Genomic DNA, 18,708 nt, shown 5'->3' on the forward strand with positions numbered 1-18,708 from the left:
AAAGACTATGGTGACACAAAGGAAAATAAAATTGTCACAGGAAGATGTTGAAATGCCATCTGGTCAGCCTCCTCGAGGGGTTGCTGAAGATTCAAAGGAAGTTCCCCTTGCTCCTTACTTGGGCCTGATATCTCGCCCAGTAGGATGAAGGATGATTGAGGTTGCTATACTTACCTAGGCAATAACTATATATCAAAACAAATCTTGTTTGCTGTCAAATGCTGCGTTCCATAACTGAGGGAAAAGTCAGTTTTTTGTTCTCTCTTCCTTAATTTGTGTTCTTTCCATATCATCCATTTAGCCTTCACCTCAAAAGATTCTCATTTACATAGTGCTTTTTATCCTCTCTGGATGTCTCGAACTGCGATGAAGTATTTTTGAAGTGATGTTCCCCATTGTCTTCACTGGTTTGTGATTCAGAGTGACACCAATAGCGTGGGTTCAATTCCTGCACCAGTTGAGGTTACCATGAACATCCCTCATTCCAAAACCCTCCCCTCGCCTGAGGCATGGTGAACCTCAGGTTAAACCACTGGCAATCATCTCTCTGTCTAATGAAAAGGCAGCCCTTTGGTCCTCAGGCGCTATGGTAACATGTTTCCATTTATTCCAGCAATACCCTATACAGCTAGACCTGAGTGAGGAGCTATCACCAGCTCCACATTGAGGCCCTCTGTTCAATCCCAGGCTGGCACAGCTGCAATCGGTTTCCTTTCTGCTCTCTGTCTCTCATGGGCACAGAATGACTCACTTTCTGGATGGCTCGATTTTTCTTGTCACTAACCAAAGGCACAACTTTTACCCCACTAATGCACTGAACTATTAAACCCCAGTTCCTCACTTCAAGATTTAAAACCTCATTAAAATGTATGTAAACTAAACTGACTTCCCACGTGGCCAAATCTAAAATGAAACTAAACTACACTTCCCCATACTCAACACAAGAATTATAAATTCAGTTGACAGTGCTTCATTTCTCTTGGCATCACTGGCTTTTGTTATCTTTAAAACAGGGAGGTCAAAGTTCAGGAAACTCCGAAGGAAGAGGTTGACGTCTGGGAGATCCTGAAAAATGCTAAGCCCTGTGACTATGAGAAAATAGCCTTCCAATATGGCATCACGGATCTGCGTGGCATGCTGAAGAGACTGAAGAAGAAAAAGAGGGTGGAGAAGAAGAGTGAAGGTGAGTAAATCTTTGACCATTGCCAGAGCTGAGGATGGGATGAGGGGGGAATGAGGGAGTTTGGAACAAGAAGACGAGAAGTTACAGCATCCCCCTCCCCCACAATGAAACAACGATACAAAGATATTAGTCGACATAGAAACCAAATTTCGATGCCTGGCACAGATAATCAACCTGTTCATACATCGAGTAAGAAAGATTTGAATCCAGATCTTCTGGCCCAGAGGTAGGGACACTGCCACTGCATCACAAGAATCCATTATTGCCTCCTGGTATAAACTAGACATTAAAGACCTCAAAGTGAAGTTGGATTCTTCACTGCCAAATTAATATTGCAGGGTCGCAAATGCATTTTATAATGGGGCCTACTGCCTGGTGTCTGAAGCAATGGCTTGATTCTGACAAAAGACTCCCGTTAATCTGGAAATTGGGGTTATGAGGTAAATGGGATATTGATTGCCATTGGGGTTACGAGGTAAATGGGATATCAATTGCCATTGGTGTTATGAGGTAAATAGGATATCAATTGCCATTTTGGTTCCCAACTCCACACACTCTGCCTAGTTCCATGCTGTGCGATGGAACCAGTTGGGTTCAGTGAAAGATTAATCCCCTGTGCAATACTCAACCTGCCATTCCCCCCTCAATCCCGCTGTGCACCACCCTCTGCCCCAGCCCTCCACCCTTGAGAGCTGACTTCCTCTGCAAATTTCCTTGTTATAGCCTCTTTATCTGCCTTTTGGAAGCCAGTAGCTCAAATTCAGTTCAGCTGCGGAACTTCATTGTGTGAGAAACATGTTGCACCCTTTCTGTCCAGTTAAGGCAGTGAGGAAACAGATATTTAAACTCAGAAGCTTGTATTGCATGTTTGCTGGACCTTTTTTCTTCCAATAGGAAGGGCCGGAGGCTGGTGGTAATGTCACTAGGCCAGAAATCCAGAACCTTAGGGTAATGTTCTAGCTTTAGATTCACATGTAGGCAGACTGGGGAAAGATGACTGATTTCCTTAGTGATCCAGATGGATTTTGAAATGGATTACATGGCTGCCATTGGGCCAATCTTTTATTCCAGATATTTGTTTTATAAAACTCTTTAAGTTTCACCATCTGCTATGGTGGGATTGAACCCATTTGCCTAGATTACTGACACAGTGACATAACCACAATGCCAGCATGTCCCCACATCAACCTGACTGAAAATGATATTTATGACTTAATAGTAATTTTTTAATTTTCAAGAAAACAGTTATTTTACTTTTTTCCCCTTTTCTTGGAAACTCCCTCAGCGTTTACTAAGAGGCTGGAGAGTGCGTATCAGGTGGACAAAGGAGGGAAGATTCGAATGGCCATCGAACTAGCGGGACACAACATGGATGTGAAGTGGCTGAAGAATGGGAAAGAAATCAGACCAAGTGCCAGGTACGTCAGAATTGATTTGCCGCACTTGACTGTAGCAGTAAAGTAGGAACTTGCATATGGATCTTTTGTCCATTTTCTAGTCTTTCTTCTACTTTGCAATTTTGTTTTACAATATGAAAACCCTATGTCAACCTTTGCGGTCACTTTCACTGAAGGTTGGTGATGTAGTGCAATTCGACAAGTCAATTTTGTTTCCCCATCTTCTGATTTCTGCCTCGAATTTTGGGCCTTTTAACCTCGATTTCTGGTCTTCAGGGTCTCAGGGATGGATGAAAGCATCAGCTTTGGTGCAGCCATCTGATTTCAATGTCAACCCGAGGACTGGCACTCCATTAGCCCTGATTTCTTTTAGTGTAAGTATGGACTAACCTTACGGCTGTCCTTCTCAATTTTGGACTGGCATTGTGCCGAGACTTATTCTGGTGTCTGGCTTTCAGTTTGTACACCTCATGTCTCACACGCCTCATTTCCTGGGACCAGGAATGGGGAGAACCAAGAGGTGAACAGTGCAGCCGACGGAACAGTTATGTTACAGAGTTTTGGTGGACCAGCATTCAGAAGAATTGGCCCTATTTGGTTTCTTGAATGTGCGGTCTATATTTCTCACCTCACAGGCTGAAATCTGCCTCGTGATTCTTTTGGGTCCCCATGACAACTACTTCCATTGAATTCTGAGCCTGACATTATATTTTTTTCTTCATTTTGTTCGAAGAGAGGTTTAAGGCTGAGGCATCGAGCTGTGTTGAAAGCCCTTAAAGTGAGGCTTTGGTTTTTTTTGAAACAATAGAAGCAGCCTGAATGGGTGGAGTCAAGCTCCCACAGAACTAGGACTTTTAGCTTCAGTAGCAGTTGCTGGGGTTTGAAGCAGGATTTGAAAGCTGCAGTACATCTCTTGCACTCTCTCACACATTCTCTCTCTCTCTCTCTTGCTCTCTTGCTGTCTCTTGTTCTCTCTCTCTCTCTTGCTCTCTTTTGCTCTCTCTCGCTCTCTCTCACTTTCTCTCGCTCACACACTCTCTCACACTCTCCTGGACTGGAGAATTACCTGTGTGACACTATTTTACTGAATTTGCCTTTTGCCAAGGGCATGTTGATAGAATGTTATCATATTGGAACAGTTATTGCTTAGTGATTGAATAATCTATCATTCTGTTAATTTTCCAATAGAGTTAATTATTCCAGTTTCTTCTTTCTTTTGTTGTATTTTAACTTCTAACTACAGTGTATAAATAAGGTGCATTTTGCTTAATGCCAAGTAGTTTGACCAATCGAATTGTATCTGGAACACAGCACCTTACCCTTACCTTTAAATTAAGAAAAAGTTAGGGTCAAGACTACCTTCTGAATATATATTGTGGGAGTTTGGTTTGGTCTATAACAATTACCTATCTCAACTCATACATCCTCCCAGCCTATAGAACTCTGCCCTTCTCCCCTTCCTCTCATGCATTCCCAATTGGAATCACTTCAAGATTAGTGACAGTTCAGGCTATCCTAAGATCTGGAATTCTATCCTTCAACCTTGTCTACATCTCCCTTTCTTCCTTTAAAATGCTTCTTAATCCTTTAACTGATGAACCCGACGGTCACTTATTTTAAAGGCTCCTTCTGATCTCAAATTACATTTGATAATCACTACTCCAAAGTGTCCTGAGACATCTTCCATTGCCGAAGGTGCTGTACTGCGAATGCAGGTTGTAGTTGTAGGTGAGTCTTTCACACGTGTAACATACTTTTCTGCCTCCAGCTTCAGGTCCGAGCTTCTCTGGCTCAGCTGTTTTAAGGGAGCTCTTCACTTCTCTCACTTTGCACTCTCAGTCTCACAGGCTGACTCTTGCTTTTTCTATTCCGGCAGGTTCATCTTTGAGGTCATCGGGCTGAAGAGGGTTCTGACCATTAAGAACTGCATACTGGCAGATGATGCAGAGTATGAGTGTATCGTGGGTGATGATAGGTGCGTGGCTGACCTCTTTGTCAGGGGTGAGTATTACTGTAGCACTGCTGGGGACCTGGGTCACCTGATGTCCAGGCCTTTTGCGTATCCCTTGTTTTAACTGAATGAAAGAATTAGGAGCAGGCGTAGGCCATTCATCCCTTTGAGTCATTTAATACAATCATGGCTGATCTCATCTCAGCCTCAAGTCCACTTTCCTAAACCCCTTCCATGACTCTTTAATCAATTGCTAATTAAAATTCTGTCTATCTCCTTCATAGATCTCTTCAACTTCTCAGCATCCATCAGTAATTTCCATAGATTTGAGAACCTTTGAGAAAAATAATTCCTCTTCATCTCTGTTTTAAATCTGTCATTCGTTATCACAAAGCTCCAACCTCTTGTTCTAGATTGTCCCACATGAGGGATATCCTCTCTACTTCAACATTGTCATCTTTAGCATCCTTTGCCTTCATTAGATCTTCTCTCGTCCTTCTAAGCTTGAGCAAGTATAGGCTTAAACTGCTCAATCTCTCCTCATAAGACAAACCTTTCATCTCTGGAATTATTCTAGTGAACCTTCTCTGAACTGCCATGATACAGAGTCATACAGTACAGAAACAGACCTCTCGGTCTAACGCATCTGCACAGACTAAACATCCCAGCTGACCTAGTCCCATTTGCCAGCATTTGGCCCACTTCCCTCTAAAGCCTTCCTATTCATATACTCATCCAGACGCCTCTTAAATGTTGTAATTGTATTAGCCTCCACCACTTCCTCTGGCAGCTCATTCCATACATGCGCCACCCTCTGTGTGAAAACACTTCCCTTCAGGTCCTTTTTAAATCTTCCCCCCTCACCTTAAACCTGTGCCCTCTAGTTTTGGACTCCCCTAGCCTGGGAAAAAGTCCTATCCATGTCCCTCATGATCTTACAAACCTCCAATGCTGCAGAGAAAATAGCACCAGTCTATTCAGCCTCTCCAGCCTCTCCCTATAACTCAAACCTTCCAGCCCTGGCAACATCCTTGTAAATCTTTCCTGCACTCTCAAGTTTAACAACGTCTTGAAAGGCAATCAGTTGTTTTTTTTGATACTGCCTTAGAGCTGAATTGATCTCACTTGATATTAAGTGGAATAATCCACCATCCATTCGCAAAAGAAGACAAATGGGTTTGGAGAGGGACAGACATAGCTTTTCTTATGTTGTTCCCAGAAGTTGGGACAATGGATGGAAATCAGGAAACACTCCACAAAGGAGGTCTGAGATGGAAAAGCTTGGGACGATCTAGCCCTGTCCTTTCTGTTCTTGCCCCTCTCTGAACCCTCCCTCCCTTGAGGAGGGGGCGGGACATGTGGTCCCACAGGTCACATGGCTCAATGATGATGGCTACACCTCTGACCCATGTGACCTGGTTGCGCATCTAGCCGTGACAGGATTGTAGGGGAAAGGATGGGAGTCGCATAGGGGAGAGGTGTGGATGTACATTCATGTAATGCCTGCCCACAACCCTGACACCACCCAGAGCGACCACGGAAGTACTTTCTGAAGCATGGTCATCAGTTGCAATCCAGGGAATGCCAGCTGTTGGTGACCGCGTAGCAAGTTCCTGCTAACAGCGGTGTGAGAACGACCAGCGATCATCTCTTCTTTGATATCATGTTGGCTGAGGTCAAGACATGGTGGAGGGAGACGTCCCCTCACTTTTCTCTGAAATGGAGGCCCATGGGATCTTCTGCATTCATCTCCAGGGAGAGCTCTCCGTTCGATACCTTGCCTCTGAGAGTCAGCACCTCTGGCAGTGCCGCACTCCCTCAGCGCTAGGGTCAGTCTAGATCCATGGAGTGGGGCTTGAACTCTCAGCCCTCTGACATCACACGGGATGCACTGGGAATGGCAAAAACCAGGCTGTTGTTGTCGATTAGTCAACGCTGGCTTTCGTGTTACTCGATGAACTAGCTAGGATATAATTCAATTATGCAATGCACTTGAACATTATTCAGGTTTAACCCCACCTTGTTCTTGAGTTTCCGTAAAATGTCCAAATAGATTGATCAATGATTACAATTCTGCGGTACAGTGGTAGTGTCCCAATCTCGGGACTAGGAGCACAGTTGTTTGAACTCTACCTGTCCCAAAGGTATGACACAAAACTTGTAAACATATTGATTAAGATAATGATAACTGAAACACTACCTCATTATTGTGTTATATTCTATATACGCTTTCTCTGTGATATCCATCAGATGCGTGGATGTTTAAGATAGTTTTGACTGGTCCGTGAGGAGAATCCACCTTCTTCGCATCTCCCAGTCTAAACGCTTGGCAGAACTTGACCTTCTCCCTTCCTGAAAGTCAATGCTGATTGGTCTGTTTCTATTCCCAGAGCCTCCTGTCGTCATCACTGTCCCCTTGGATGACCAACATGTATTTGTGGATGACCGGGTTGAGTTTGACTGTGAGGTCTCAGAGGAAGGAGCAGTCGTAGTCTGGTGAGGATCTTTGCTTGTCTCTTACCCCCACCCAATTTTCTCCCCTGTCTTTCCCGAAGAGGGCTCTTTTCAATTACCATTGACCAGAAACTAAACTGAACCAGCCGTATAAATATTCTGGCAATAAGTGCAGCTAAGAGGCTGGGAATATTTTGCTGGGGGTTACCACACCTCAAATCTCACGGGAGGGATGGCAAGGTAGCTCAGTAGTTGGTACTGCTGCTTCACAGCACCAGGGTCCCAGGTTTGGTTCCAGCCTTGGGCAATTGTCTGTGTGGAGTTTGCATAGGTTTCCTCCGGGTGCTCCAATTTCCTCCCACAGTCCAAAACTGTGCAGGTCAGGTGAATTGGCCATGCTAAATTGCCCATAGTGTGAGGTGCATTAGTCAAAGGGAAAATGGGTCTGAGTGGTTTACTCTTCAGAGGCTTGGTGTGGACTGGTTAGGAATCTAATCTAATCTCACCAAAGCCTTGAGTCAGGAGTGTGAGGGAATGCATATCATTTGTCCGGATGAGTGCAGTTCCAACAACACTCAAGGAACCTGACACCAAGGCTCCTTAGACAGCACCTTCCAAAACCATGACTACTTCCATCTCAAAGGACAAGGGCAGCAGATACACGGGAACACCAACCTCCCCCCCCCCCACAAAAAAAACCCTCTAAGCCACTCACCATTCTGACTTAGAAATATCTTGCTGTTCTTTCAATGTTGCTGGGTCAAAATCCTGGAATTCCCTCCCTCACAGCAATGTGGATCCACCTAATCTGAAAGGACTGCAGCAATTCTTCACCTGTGACTTTGGCTAGGTTTGGATAAACTTTGAGAGGGCAAAAATGTAGAGGTTTCTCTCCTTTGAATGGAGAAGATTCAAGATACAATGGAGATGTTTGCAATTATGATCCGTTTTGAAAGAGTAGATAAGGAGAAACTATTTGTAGTGGCAGGAAGGTCAGTAATCAGAAACGATGGATTTCAAGTGATTTCTAAAGAGAGTGGAGGGTGGCTGAGGGGGAGAGGGAACTGAAATATGAAACCTGAAATTGTGCTGGGAGCAGATTCAACAGTAGGCACTGGTAAACACTTTGAATTAGTCCCACACAACTAATTCCTTCACAGTCCGACAATTCTTCCCTTTCCAAGAGCTGGTACTAACTAGGTGGGCTGAATGGTTCTATTCAGTGTTGTACATTTCCCAATATATCTGAGTCCAGCATCCACTGTGACTGCACACATCCATGTGTGTTTGGCCACATTATGATATCCTTCCTAACCTGCAATCTTCTTCCTGACCTCTCTGCCCCCACCCCACTCCGGCCTATCACCCTCACCTTGACCTCCCTCCATCTATCGCATTCCCAACGCCCCTCCCCAAAGTCCCTCCTCCCTACCTTTTATCTTAGCCTGCTGGACATACTTTCCTCATTCCTGAAGAAGGGCTGATGCCCGAAACGTCGATTCTCCTGTTCCTTGGATGCTGCCTGACCTGCTGCGCTTTTCCAGCAACACATTTTCAGCTCTGATCTCCAGCATCTGCAGTCCTCACTTTCTCAACATTATGATATACCTTTTATGGCCATCAAGTCCCGATGTGAGACTTGAACTTAGAGCGTCAGGTCCAGATTCTGGATTAGTGTGGTGCTGAAAAAGCACAGCAGTTCAGGCAGCATCCGAGGAGCAGGAAAATCGACGTTTCGGGCAAAACCCCTTCATCATTCCTGATGAAGGACTTTTGCCCAAAAAGTCGATTTTCCTGCTCCTCGGATGCTGCCTGAACTGCTGTGCTTTTCCAGCACCACTCTAATCCAGAATCTGGTTTCCAGCATCTGCAGTCATTGTTTTTACCTTCAGGTCCAGAGGCAGGGATGCTACCACTGCACCAGAAGAGCCTCTTTATTTGTTAACTGAGACAGTGCACTATTTAACCAGGAAGTTAGCAAGTCAGAGCCTGATCCTGTGCTCACTGGGTGGCCCCCTCCAGTGATCAGCCACAATCCTATTGAATGTCAGAGCAATCTCAAGAAGCCAAATGGCCTATTCCTCCTCCTATTTAGACCCATAAGACATCAGAGCAGAGATTAAGCCATTCAGCCCATCGAATCTGCTCCACCATTTAATCATGGCTGATAAGTTTCTCAACCCCATTCTCCCCCTAACCCTTGATCCCCTTGACAATCAAGAAACGATCTATCTCAGTCTTACATATATTCCAGGACCTAGAGTCCTCAAATATTCCTCATATGTTAAGTTTTCCATTTCTGGAACCATTCTCGTGAACCTCCTCTGAACATGCTCCAGGGACAGTGCATCCTTCCTGAGATATGGGGCCCTAAATTGCACATGGCACTCTAAATGTGGTCTGACCAGAGCCATATGGACCCTCAGATGTACATCCCTGCTTTTATATTCAAGTCCGCTCAAATGCCAACGTTGCATTTGCCTTCCTAACTACTGATTCAACTTGCAAGTTTACCTTGTGAGAATCCTGGACAAGAACTGCCAAGTCTCGTTGCAAGTCAGACTTCTGAATTTTCTATCCATTTAAAACATAGTCTTAGGGTCTCCCTATGGTCAGTGATAATGGTGAACAATACCAGGTATAAAGACTAGGGCAACACAGGTTTAAGGCTTTGGTCGAATGATGCAGGGAGATGTGAGGAAGAACTTTATTACATAATGTTTGGCAATGACTGCGAACACAGGTCAAAACTGAGTGACATCACAGGGAGAGGGCCTGGAGGGAAAAGCGGGGGGGGGATGGGATTGATTCAATTATTCTGCAGAGAGGTGGCATGGTCTTGATGGGCCAAATAGCCTTGTTCTGTGCCGTCGTGATTATGACAGCAACAAATTGCCTTTAACACCAAGTAACATCCCAATAGCAGTGAGTGGAACTGTGACAAAGGTTGGACACCAATCCACTTAGAGATGTCAGGATAAAAGTTGGAGGGCTGGGGTTGAAGTTGAGGGAAGGACTTCCAGTGTTTAAGGCAGTGGCGTTCATCATACTTTACATTTTTTGCCTTAATTAGGACAAAGAATGGGGTAGAGTTGACCCGAGAGGATACCCTGAAGTATCGTATTAAGAAGAGTGAGAAGAAGCATATGTTGATCATCAATGATGCCACCAAGGAGGATGCAGGCCGCTATAAGATTGCAACTAACGGAGGGGAATCAGAAGCTGATTTGATTGTGGAAGGTACGTTCTAGCAAGCTGCGTGGAGTGGAGGGGAGGCTGGTGACTTACAGCTGTCCTGAACCTCAATAAAGGAGACTCAAACGTTAGTCAGCAGAGAATAGCACAGGCATCAATGAACTCTTGGTAGTGTCTGTCCAACATATCATTCAAAAGAGAATAGTGATGCAGTTTTTATCAAAATTCAATGAAGGTTCAGTGGAGATGTTGCAGTTATGAGGATTGTTGGACGTGAACATCATGAGCAACATCTGGATTTTGATGCCCATCTCTAATTTCCCCTGAACTGAGTGGCTTGCTGGGGCCACTTCAGAGGGCAGCTCGGAGTCAGTGTCGAGAGTGTGGTGCTGGAAAAGCACAGCCGGTCAGGCAGCATCCGAGGAGCAGGAGATTGGACGTTTCGGGCAAAAGCCCTTCATCAGGAATCGGCTGTGACCTGCTGTGCTTTTCCAGCACTATACTCTCGACTCTGATCTCCAACATTTGCAGTCCTCATTTTCTCCCCACAGTTAGGAGTCAACCACGTTGCTGTGGGTCTGGGGGTCACATTTAGGCCAGACCAGGTAAAGATGGCAGACCAGGGTTGGAGGGTTTGAGCTATAGGGAGAGGCTGAATAGACTGGGGCTGTTTTCCCTGGAGCATCGGAGGCTGAGGGGTGACCTCATAGAAGTTTACAAAATTGTGAGGAGCATTGATAGGACAAATAGACAGGGTCTTTTCCCCAGGGTAGTGCAAAATTAGAAATACAGGTTTAAGATGAGAGGAAAAAGATTTAAAAGAGACCTGAGGGGCAACTTGTTCATGCAGAGGGTGGTGCATGTATGGAATGAGCTGCCAAAGGAAGTTAGTACAATTACACCATTTGAAAGGCATCTGGATGGGTATGTGAATAGAAAGGATTTGGTGGGATTATGGACCAAATGCTGACAACTGGGACTTGATTAATCTGGGGGGATGGACAATTCTGACTGAAGGGCCTGTTTCTGTGCAATACATCTCTATAACTCTATTTCCTTTCCTAAAGTACATTAGTGAGCCAGATGAGTTTCTGTACAGTAATTGGTTAATCGTTTTGTGATCGCCATGATTGAGACTAGCTATAAATTCTGGAAATTATAGCCTCCAGCTGCAGCGTGCCCAGAGCAATCACCTCAATCTCTAGCTCAGTGACATTTTTGTTACACGCTGCCCCTCTTGTTCACACAGGGAGAAATATATTCTCACTGGCTGAAGGTTAGTAATTAGAGGACATGGATTTAAACCATACCAAGAAGGAAAGTCGCTCTTGCAGGGAGTCAGCATGGATACAATGGGCTGAACAGCCTCCTTTGTGCTGTAACCATTCTATAGTTCTCTCAGATATTCAATGGGCCGAACTGCCTCTTTCTACGCTGTGGGGGTTCTGTGATTCTATAAGGATTGTATACATACAAGCCACTTGAACCCTGCAATTAGATTGCAACCTTTCACTCACTCATCAGTATCTTCAGCTGTCGTTCAATGGTAGTGTCCCCATCTCCGAGCCTGTGAGTTCACATCTCAATCCAGAACTTTGGTGCAAAAAAACATCATTGGACACTCCAATGAGTTACTGAGGCAGTCTAGTGCTGCTGGAGGCGCCATCTATCAAATGACACATTAAACTAGGGCTTTGTCTACCTTCATGGAGAGGCAGAGGATTCTCTGGTGGCACAGTAGTTCAGTGGTTAGCACTGCTATCTCTCAATACCAGGGACCCGAGTTCAGTTCCCCCCTCGGGTGACTGTCTGTGTGGAGTTTTGCACATTCTCCCGGTGTCTGTAAGGGTTTCTTCAGGGTACTCCAGTTTCCTCCCACAGTCCAAAGATGTGCAGGTTAGGGTGGATTGGAGATGGGAAATTACCCCAGTTTCCAGGGACATGCAGGCTAGCCATTGGAAATGCAGTGTGACAGGGTAAGGGGCTGGGTCTGGATGGGATGCTCTTTGGAGGGTCAATGTGGTCGCGATCGATTGAATGGCCTGCTTCCGCCCTGTAGGGATTCCGCGATACTTTGAGGGAGGGCAGGGAATTTTCCCCAGCCTATAATTTGTAACACAGTCAGCCTCCAAGAAAGAGATCCAACTGCTGCCGTCTTGCTGTGTTGATACCAGCTCTCCATAGTTTGAATAATCGCACTTTAATCTGTGCATAAGGAGAACTCTATCTTTAAAGTCAATGTCAGTTCCTATCTCTAATATCTGACAAATGTGTACAGATAACAGCCATACATATGACTGGTCATTTGTGCAGTGTTGCTTGTGGGAGTTTGCTGGGTACAAATTGCTTGTGGTGTTCCTTGCACTGTAACATAGAATGACAACCGATATAAGAACACTGTTACCATTATAGAGGGGTTCCCCACTGTTATTAGACTTTTGAACTAACCTCTCAAACTAAATTTAATGTTGACCCCGCTCTCTGTGCACCTATCCTGCAACCGTAACATTGTATTCCTCGCTCTGTTCTATTATCCTGATACACTTTGTATAGTATGATCTGCCTGTACTGCTCACAAAACAAAACTTTTCACTGTACCCAGGTACATGTTGACCATAATAAATCAATTCATTAGTGATGCTGGAAAAAAACGTTATTGGTTGTAAAGTGCTTTAGGCTGAAGGTACAGTTTTTTCCTTGTCTTTGCTACATCAGTTCAGCATTGGGTTTGGGGATTGCAGTGAGAATAGATGCCTCCACACCTGCCCTACCCCTGCACCTATTGTCTATTGTCTTCACTGGGCTGCTCTCAAGGTCTTGGGGTATTGAGCTGCCAAGAAAGGAAGTAGTTTTTATTTTCCAGAGGCAAGCTTGGAATCAACCGGTCATGTGCTTTTCCTTGCGTGTGTGTTTCAGAAAAGGTCCTGGAGGTGTTGCAGAGTTTCGCTGACCTGACATTGAAGGCCCAGGAGCAGGCAGTCTTTAAATGTGAGGTCTCCGATGAAAAGGTGACAGGCAAGTGGCTGAAGAACGGGATTGAGATCAAGCCCAGCAAGCGCATTCACATCACCCATAAGGGCAGGTAGGTTCCACCATCATCTCCTTGCTCACCACAGTGATCCACTGGATTCCTTCTCCTTCCCCAGTCTCCCTCCAAATGCCAAATCTGCAGGGTCAGGCCAACTTGACCCCCCCCCCCCCCCCAGCCCAGTCCTCCAAGCTCTCACTGGTCTGAGTGGTCAGTAGACTAATGGCAACAGTCAGTTTTCCTTCTAAACAAGGAAGGAAAATTATATCCATCTGCTCCTGTATGTTTGATGACTACAATTTTACCATAGAGTGGCATTTTCTAAGATAATTTCTTCCCTTTAGATGCTGATCATATCACTATCTCCTTCTCCATCCACCACTCTGGCTCAGTAAACACACGCACGTGCACCCCGTCCTTTAAAATGTTTCTAAAAGCTTCAACCTTTTTCTCTCCCCGAACACCACCGGGTGTTCATGCCTGAAGTGCAAGGACGTCCAGCAGATTCCCTTCACACCGTAACGTTCCTGGTGTCCAGTTGAGCTGCTGGTATCATGGGGTTTCCCAGCTCTGGCATGTGTGCTGATCCAAAAACACATCCCCAGCTCTTGTACAGTCACACTGCCTTATCCTTGTTCCTCCCCACAGGTTTCACAAGCTGGTCATTGATGACATCACACCGGATGATGAAGCTGATTACACGTTCATTCCAGATGGTTATGCTCTCTCCATCTCTGCCAAGCTCAACTTTTTAGGTACGGGCCACTTCACTAGCTCCCATTCTATCAGTTAATGCACACAATCTACTGAGCACTGTGGATGAGTATAGATTGTGTATGTCAGGCTGTGATTAGAGGACTGTAAATGGGTACATTAAATATGTACAGCTCTGTAAATGGGTATATAAGATCTAAAGAGGTCTGTGATTGGGTACACATTCCATATGCAGGACTGTAAATGGGAAAATACAATCTATGTAGGAACATGATCAAATATTCATCCTATATATAAGATGGTGATTGGGTATGTACAATCTATAATGGATTGTGTTTGGATATAGATACTGCACTGTAAACAAACCAAAGGTTTATATGTTGCAGCAGAACACATACTGTTCAACGATTCTGGATGATGTGATATTAGTCACAAGATAGTGAGATGGATAGTTTGCAGCCTACAGAATAAGGTTGCCAGTACAATATTCCATGTATTTTATGCAAGTTACCATTATAGAGGGGTTCCCAGGAAAAGGTGGGCAAGAGATGGGGCAAGCAGAGTGTGGCAGAGTGTGTTTCTGCAGGTATACAGAGCCCTAGCTGGACCTCATTCAGAAAACCATGCCTTTGCAAAGATACATCAGCCTTGGAAGGAGATACAGTCTCAATTCACTGGAATATTCCCGTGACTCCGAGGATTAGGTTGTGAGATGGTTTTATTGAAGTGAGACCAGTTTTCCCTGGGTGTCGGATGATTTTTCAGTGATTTGGTTAAAGTTTCCAGAATTTTGAACAGAATGGATGGAGAGTTTTTTTTTTCCATTGTGGAGGGAGACTGGGACTAGTGGATGAACTAAAAGCAGAGGCAGAGTCAAGAATGTGGTGCTGGAAAGACACAACAGGTCAGGCAGCATCTGAGGAGCAGGAGAATCGACATTTCGGGCATTGGCCCTTCATCAGGAAATGTTGACTTTTCCTGTTCCTCGGATGCTGCCTGGCCTGTTGTGTCTTTCCAGCACCACACTCTCGACTCTGATCTCCAGCACCTGCAGACCTCACTTGCTCCTAAAAGCAGAGGCAGGAGATAAATCAGGAAGCGCTTTGTACAAAAGGTGATCAGATGCTGGAGGTCTCACGTACAAAGAGCAAAATAAGCTAAAGAATACTAACTATGAGAGTTTTGGCAGTGAATGATATTCAGGAAATCACAATAATGATATTATTGAACCAAATGGGTGCATGGAGTTCAGTCATTGACCAGTAGAATGGGCTTGAGAGGCTGAATAGCTTCTTGTTGCTCCCTGAAGCTCCTATCTTGGCTCATTGATGAACAACAAACAGCAACCAAGCTCAATGTCTGGTTTCACTGTCCAATTTATTTTCACTCTCTCTTTCTCTTTGTGTCTTCCAGAGATCAAAATTGACTACGTCCCCCGCCAAGGTGAGTTTTGGATGTCGGTTTTGAATGTTGTGGTGAGGTCGTTCCATTGCAATATTGTGTTTGCATTTTAAAATTAAACTGAGTGATCAGCCAAATGGATTGTCATGTCTTGAGTAGGACCTGTGTCCGAAGGTGAATGCATAATCTGAGAAATATAATTGTAATCGCTTCTGAAAACGAGAATCTTGTTGTCTCTTTGCCCCACTCTCTCTCTCTCTCTCTCTGTCTTCCTTCTCTCTCTTCTTGTTTCTGTTCTTTTTTGCTTAATTCTTTATCTGACGTTTTTTTTCATGTTTCCTCTCTGGGATTGTGTCTTCCTGTGTCTCTGTCCATTTTTAAAAATGTGATTATTTTCACATACAGAGCCTCCAAAGATCCACCTTGACTGCACAGGCAGTGTGGTTTCCCAGAATACCATTGTGGTGGTGGCAGGAAACAAAGTCCGATTGGATGCTGATGCCAGTGGCGAGCCCCCTCCCACTATTACCTGGTACAAGGCTGACCAGGTAAGTCATTCCCTCAGTTGTTCTTGGGGCAACTAATTTCTTTGTTTGTAATTGACCATTTCATTCAATGCACTTTGGACACACACCCTGCAGTCCTCCAATGCCTGGGCTCCCTGGATTCTAGCCCCAGATCCCCTCTGGGACCCTCTGGACACCTCCCAGAACCCTCTGGATACCTCCTGGGACTCTCTGGACATCAGCAGAGTCACAGAATCATTCAGTACAGAAGGAGATCAGTCAACTTATTGTGCCCGCATTGAATCTCTTCTATCCAATCCACATCTACTATCCAGTCTGGCTCTACTATCCAGTCTGATCTACTATCCAGTCCCTAACTATTGTCTAATCTGAATCTATTATCAAGTCGGGATCTATTATCCAGTCTGGATCTATTATCTAGTCGGCATCTCCTGCCTTTTCCCCATATCCATGCCCACTGTTACTATTTACAAAAGCCATCCAATGCTCCGTTGACTGCCTCAATTGAACCTGCCCCAACCATATCCCCTGGCAGTGCATTCCAGACCCGAACTACTCACTATGTGAAGAAGTTTTTCTCAACATCACTTTAAAAGGGTGATCACAACAAGAATTGAACCTGCAGACCTCCAATAACATCTTGATTAACATTGAAGTCAGATGTCTTATCCATTGGTTGGATGCCTTTATCCAGTAGGCCACATAACAACCTCTTGGGTGCTTCAGACTCTCATTCCTGAGCCTTCCACAATATTGAAGTCTGACAGTAATAAACACCCCGTAGTGACTGCCAGATGTATGACTTATTAAAAAACTGCATTTCCATAACAATTCAATCATTCCTCAGAGCATATTAAAACATTATGCAGCCAGTGAAGTTGTGAAAGTTAGACATACAGGATGAAGACAAACCAATTTGTTTGCAGAAAGCTTTCTCTAAATGACAGTGTGATAACGACCAGGTTATCTATTTTTAATGATGTTGCTTGAGGATGAACATTAGCCACCAAGAAGAACTACCCCACTCCACTTCAATATGGTGCTCTGTATGCCCAAGGGAAGGCAAGACGGGGCTCTGTTTAATGTTGTTGTTTAAAATCCACCACCATCGGCTGTTCAGTTCTCCCTTGTTAGTAAACTGGAGCTGTTGACCTAGACGTCATGGAACCTGAATCATCAGAAATAGGAGTACACCATTTGGCCCTTCAAGCCTGTTTTGTCATTCAATATGATCACAGCTGATCATCCGATAATTTCCCCTCTTCCTATGCTGCCCTGTTCATGCTTTCTCCCCTGTACCCTATGATCCCTAAGGCCCTAAGAATTATATTTAACTTGTTCCCGGCAACACTCAATGTTTTGGTACACCCACTGTCTGGATGAAGAATCTTTTCCTCACCTCAGCTCGAAATGGCCTTTGTTGCACCCTTAGACTGTGAGCCCTCGTTCTAGACTCCTGAGTCATTTGGAACATTCGTCCAGCATGTAGTCCTGTTAGAATTTTATAGATTCCCCACCCCCACCCCAACCATTTCTAAACTCCAGTGAACATTGTAGTAACTGATCCAATCTCTGAAGAGTGAAGAGTGGCAGATGCAGTTTAATTTGGGTAAATGTGCGGTATTGCATTTTTGTAAAGCAAACAAGGTCAGGACTTAAACAGTTAAAAGTAGGGCCTTGGGTAGTGTTGTACAAAAGAGAGACCTAGGGGTTCAGGTACATAATTCTTTGAAGTTTGCATCACATATAGATAGGGTAGTTAAGATGGTGTTTAGCATGTTTGCCTTCATTACTCAGACCTTTGAGTATAGGAGTCAGGACATCACGTTGAGGTTGTACAGGATGTTAGGGAGGCCTCTCCTTGAGTACTAAGTGCAATTCTGGTCGCCCTGTTATAGGAAGGATATCATTAACCTGGAGAGGGCTCAGAAAAGATTTACAAGGATGGGACTTCTTTCACCTAGGTTGAGGGGTGATCTTGAGGGGTGAGGTTTATAAAATGATGAGTATAGATAAAGTGAACAATAGGTGTTTTTTTCCCTAGGATGGGGAATTTCAACACTGGGGACATATTTTTAAGGTGAGAGAAGAAAGATTTTTAAAAAGACTTGAGGGTCAATTTTTTTTAAACGGAGAGTGGTTTGTGTGTGGAATGAACTTCCTGAGGAAGTGGTGGATGCGGGCACAGTTACAATGTTTAAAATACATTTAGATAAGAACACGAATAGGAAATGTGTGGAGGGATATGGGACAGCTGCAGGCAGGTGGAACTAGTTTAGTTTGAGATGAAGGTCGGCATGGACTGGTTGGACTGAAGAGTACGTTTCCCTGCAGTACGGCTCCTCAAAGAGTCCACACAGTTTTGCTCACCAACCTCCTCAAACCAACTGAACCACAGTTGTGGTCCACCAATTTCAAAACTGACGCTAGTTTAATGTTGGGGTCTAGAGGAATTAAGGGCTACGGGGAGAATGCTGGTAAGTGGAGCTGAAATGCGCATCAGCCATGATTGAATGGCGGAGTGGACTCGATGGGCCGAATGGCCTTATTTCCACTCCTATGTCTTATGGTCTTATGGTCTTATGGAACTGATGGAGTAACCAAGGTCCCAAACTAGTCCAACAGCACATTGTGGTTCAGTGGTTAGCATCGCTACAACATAGTACCAGGCACCTGGGCTCAATTCTACCCTTCACCGACTCTCTGTGTGGAGTTTGCACATTCCCCCCATGTCTGTATGTATGCCGGTTTCCTCCCAAAGTCCAAAGATGTGTGGGTTAGGCGGATTGGTCATGGTAAATTGCCCTGTACTGTCCAGGGATATGCAGGTTAGGTGGATTAGCCATTGAAAATACAGG

The 18,708-nt window shown here is 44.7% G+C and overlaps 1 protein-coding gene across 2 annotated transcripts in view; it reads left to right on the forward strand.

Annotated features, from left to right (window-relative positions):
• mybpc2a (myosin binding protein Ca) overlaps positions 1 to 18,708 on the forward strand; it is an 85,317-nt gene that overhangs the window by 35,116 nt on the left and 31,493 nt on the right. For both annotated transcript variants that reach the window (XM_072588750.1, XM_072588751.1), the window contains exons 11-19: positions 1,014 to 1,183; positions 2,469 to 2,601; positions 4,457 to 4,581; positions 6,922 to 7,027; positions 10,059 to 10,225; positions 13,097 to 13,262; positions 13,857 to 13,963; positions 15,336 to 15,365; positions 15,729 to 15,871. In XM_072588750.1, the coding sequence (XP_072444851.1) occupies positions 1,014 to 1,183; positions 2,469 to 2,601; positions 4,457 to 4,581; positions 6,922 to 7,027; positions 10,059 to 10,225; positions 13,097 to 13,262; positions 13,857 to 13,963; positions 15,336 to 15,365; positions 15,729 to 15,871 (1,147 nt within the window). The remainder of the gene's footprint in view (positions 1 to 1,013; positions 1,184 to 2,468; positions 2,602 to 4,456; positions 4,582 to 6,921; positions 7,028 to 10,058; positions 10,226 to 13,096; positions 13,263 to 13,856; positions 13,964 to 15,335; positions 15,366 to 15,728; positions 15,872 to 18,708) is intronic.

The sequence above is a fragment of the Chiloscyllium punctatum genome, chromosome 18, assembly GCF_047496795.1.
Source record: "Chiloscyllium punctatum isolate Juve2018m chromosome 18, sChiPun1.3, whole genome shotgun sequence".
NCBI lineage: Eukaryota > Metazoa > Chordata > Chondrichthyes > Orectolobiformes > Hemiscylliidae > Chiloscyllium > Chiloscyllium punctatum.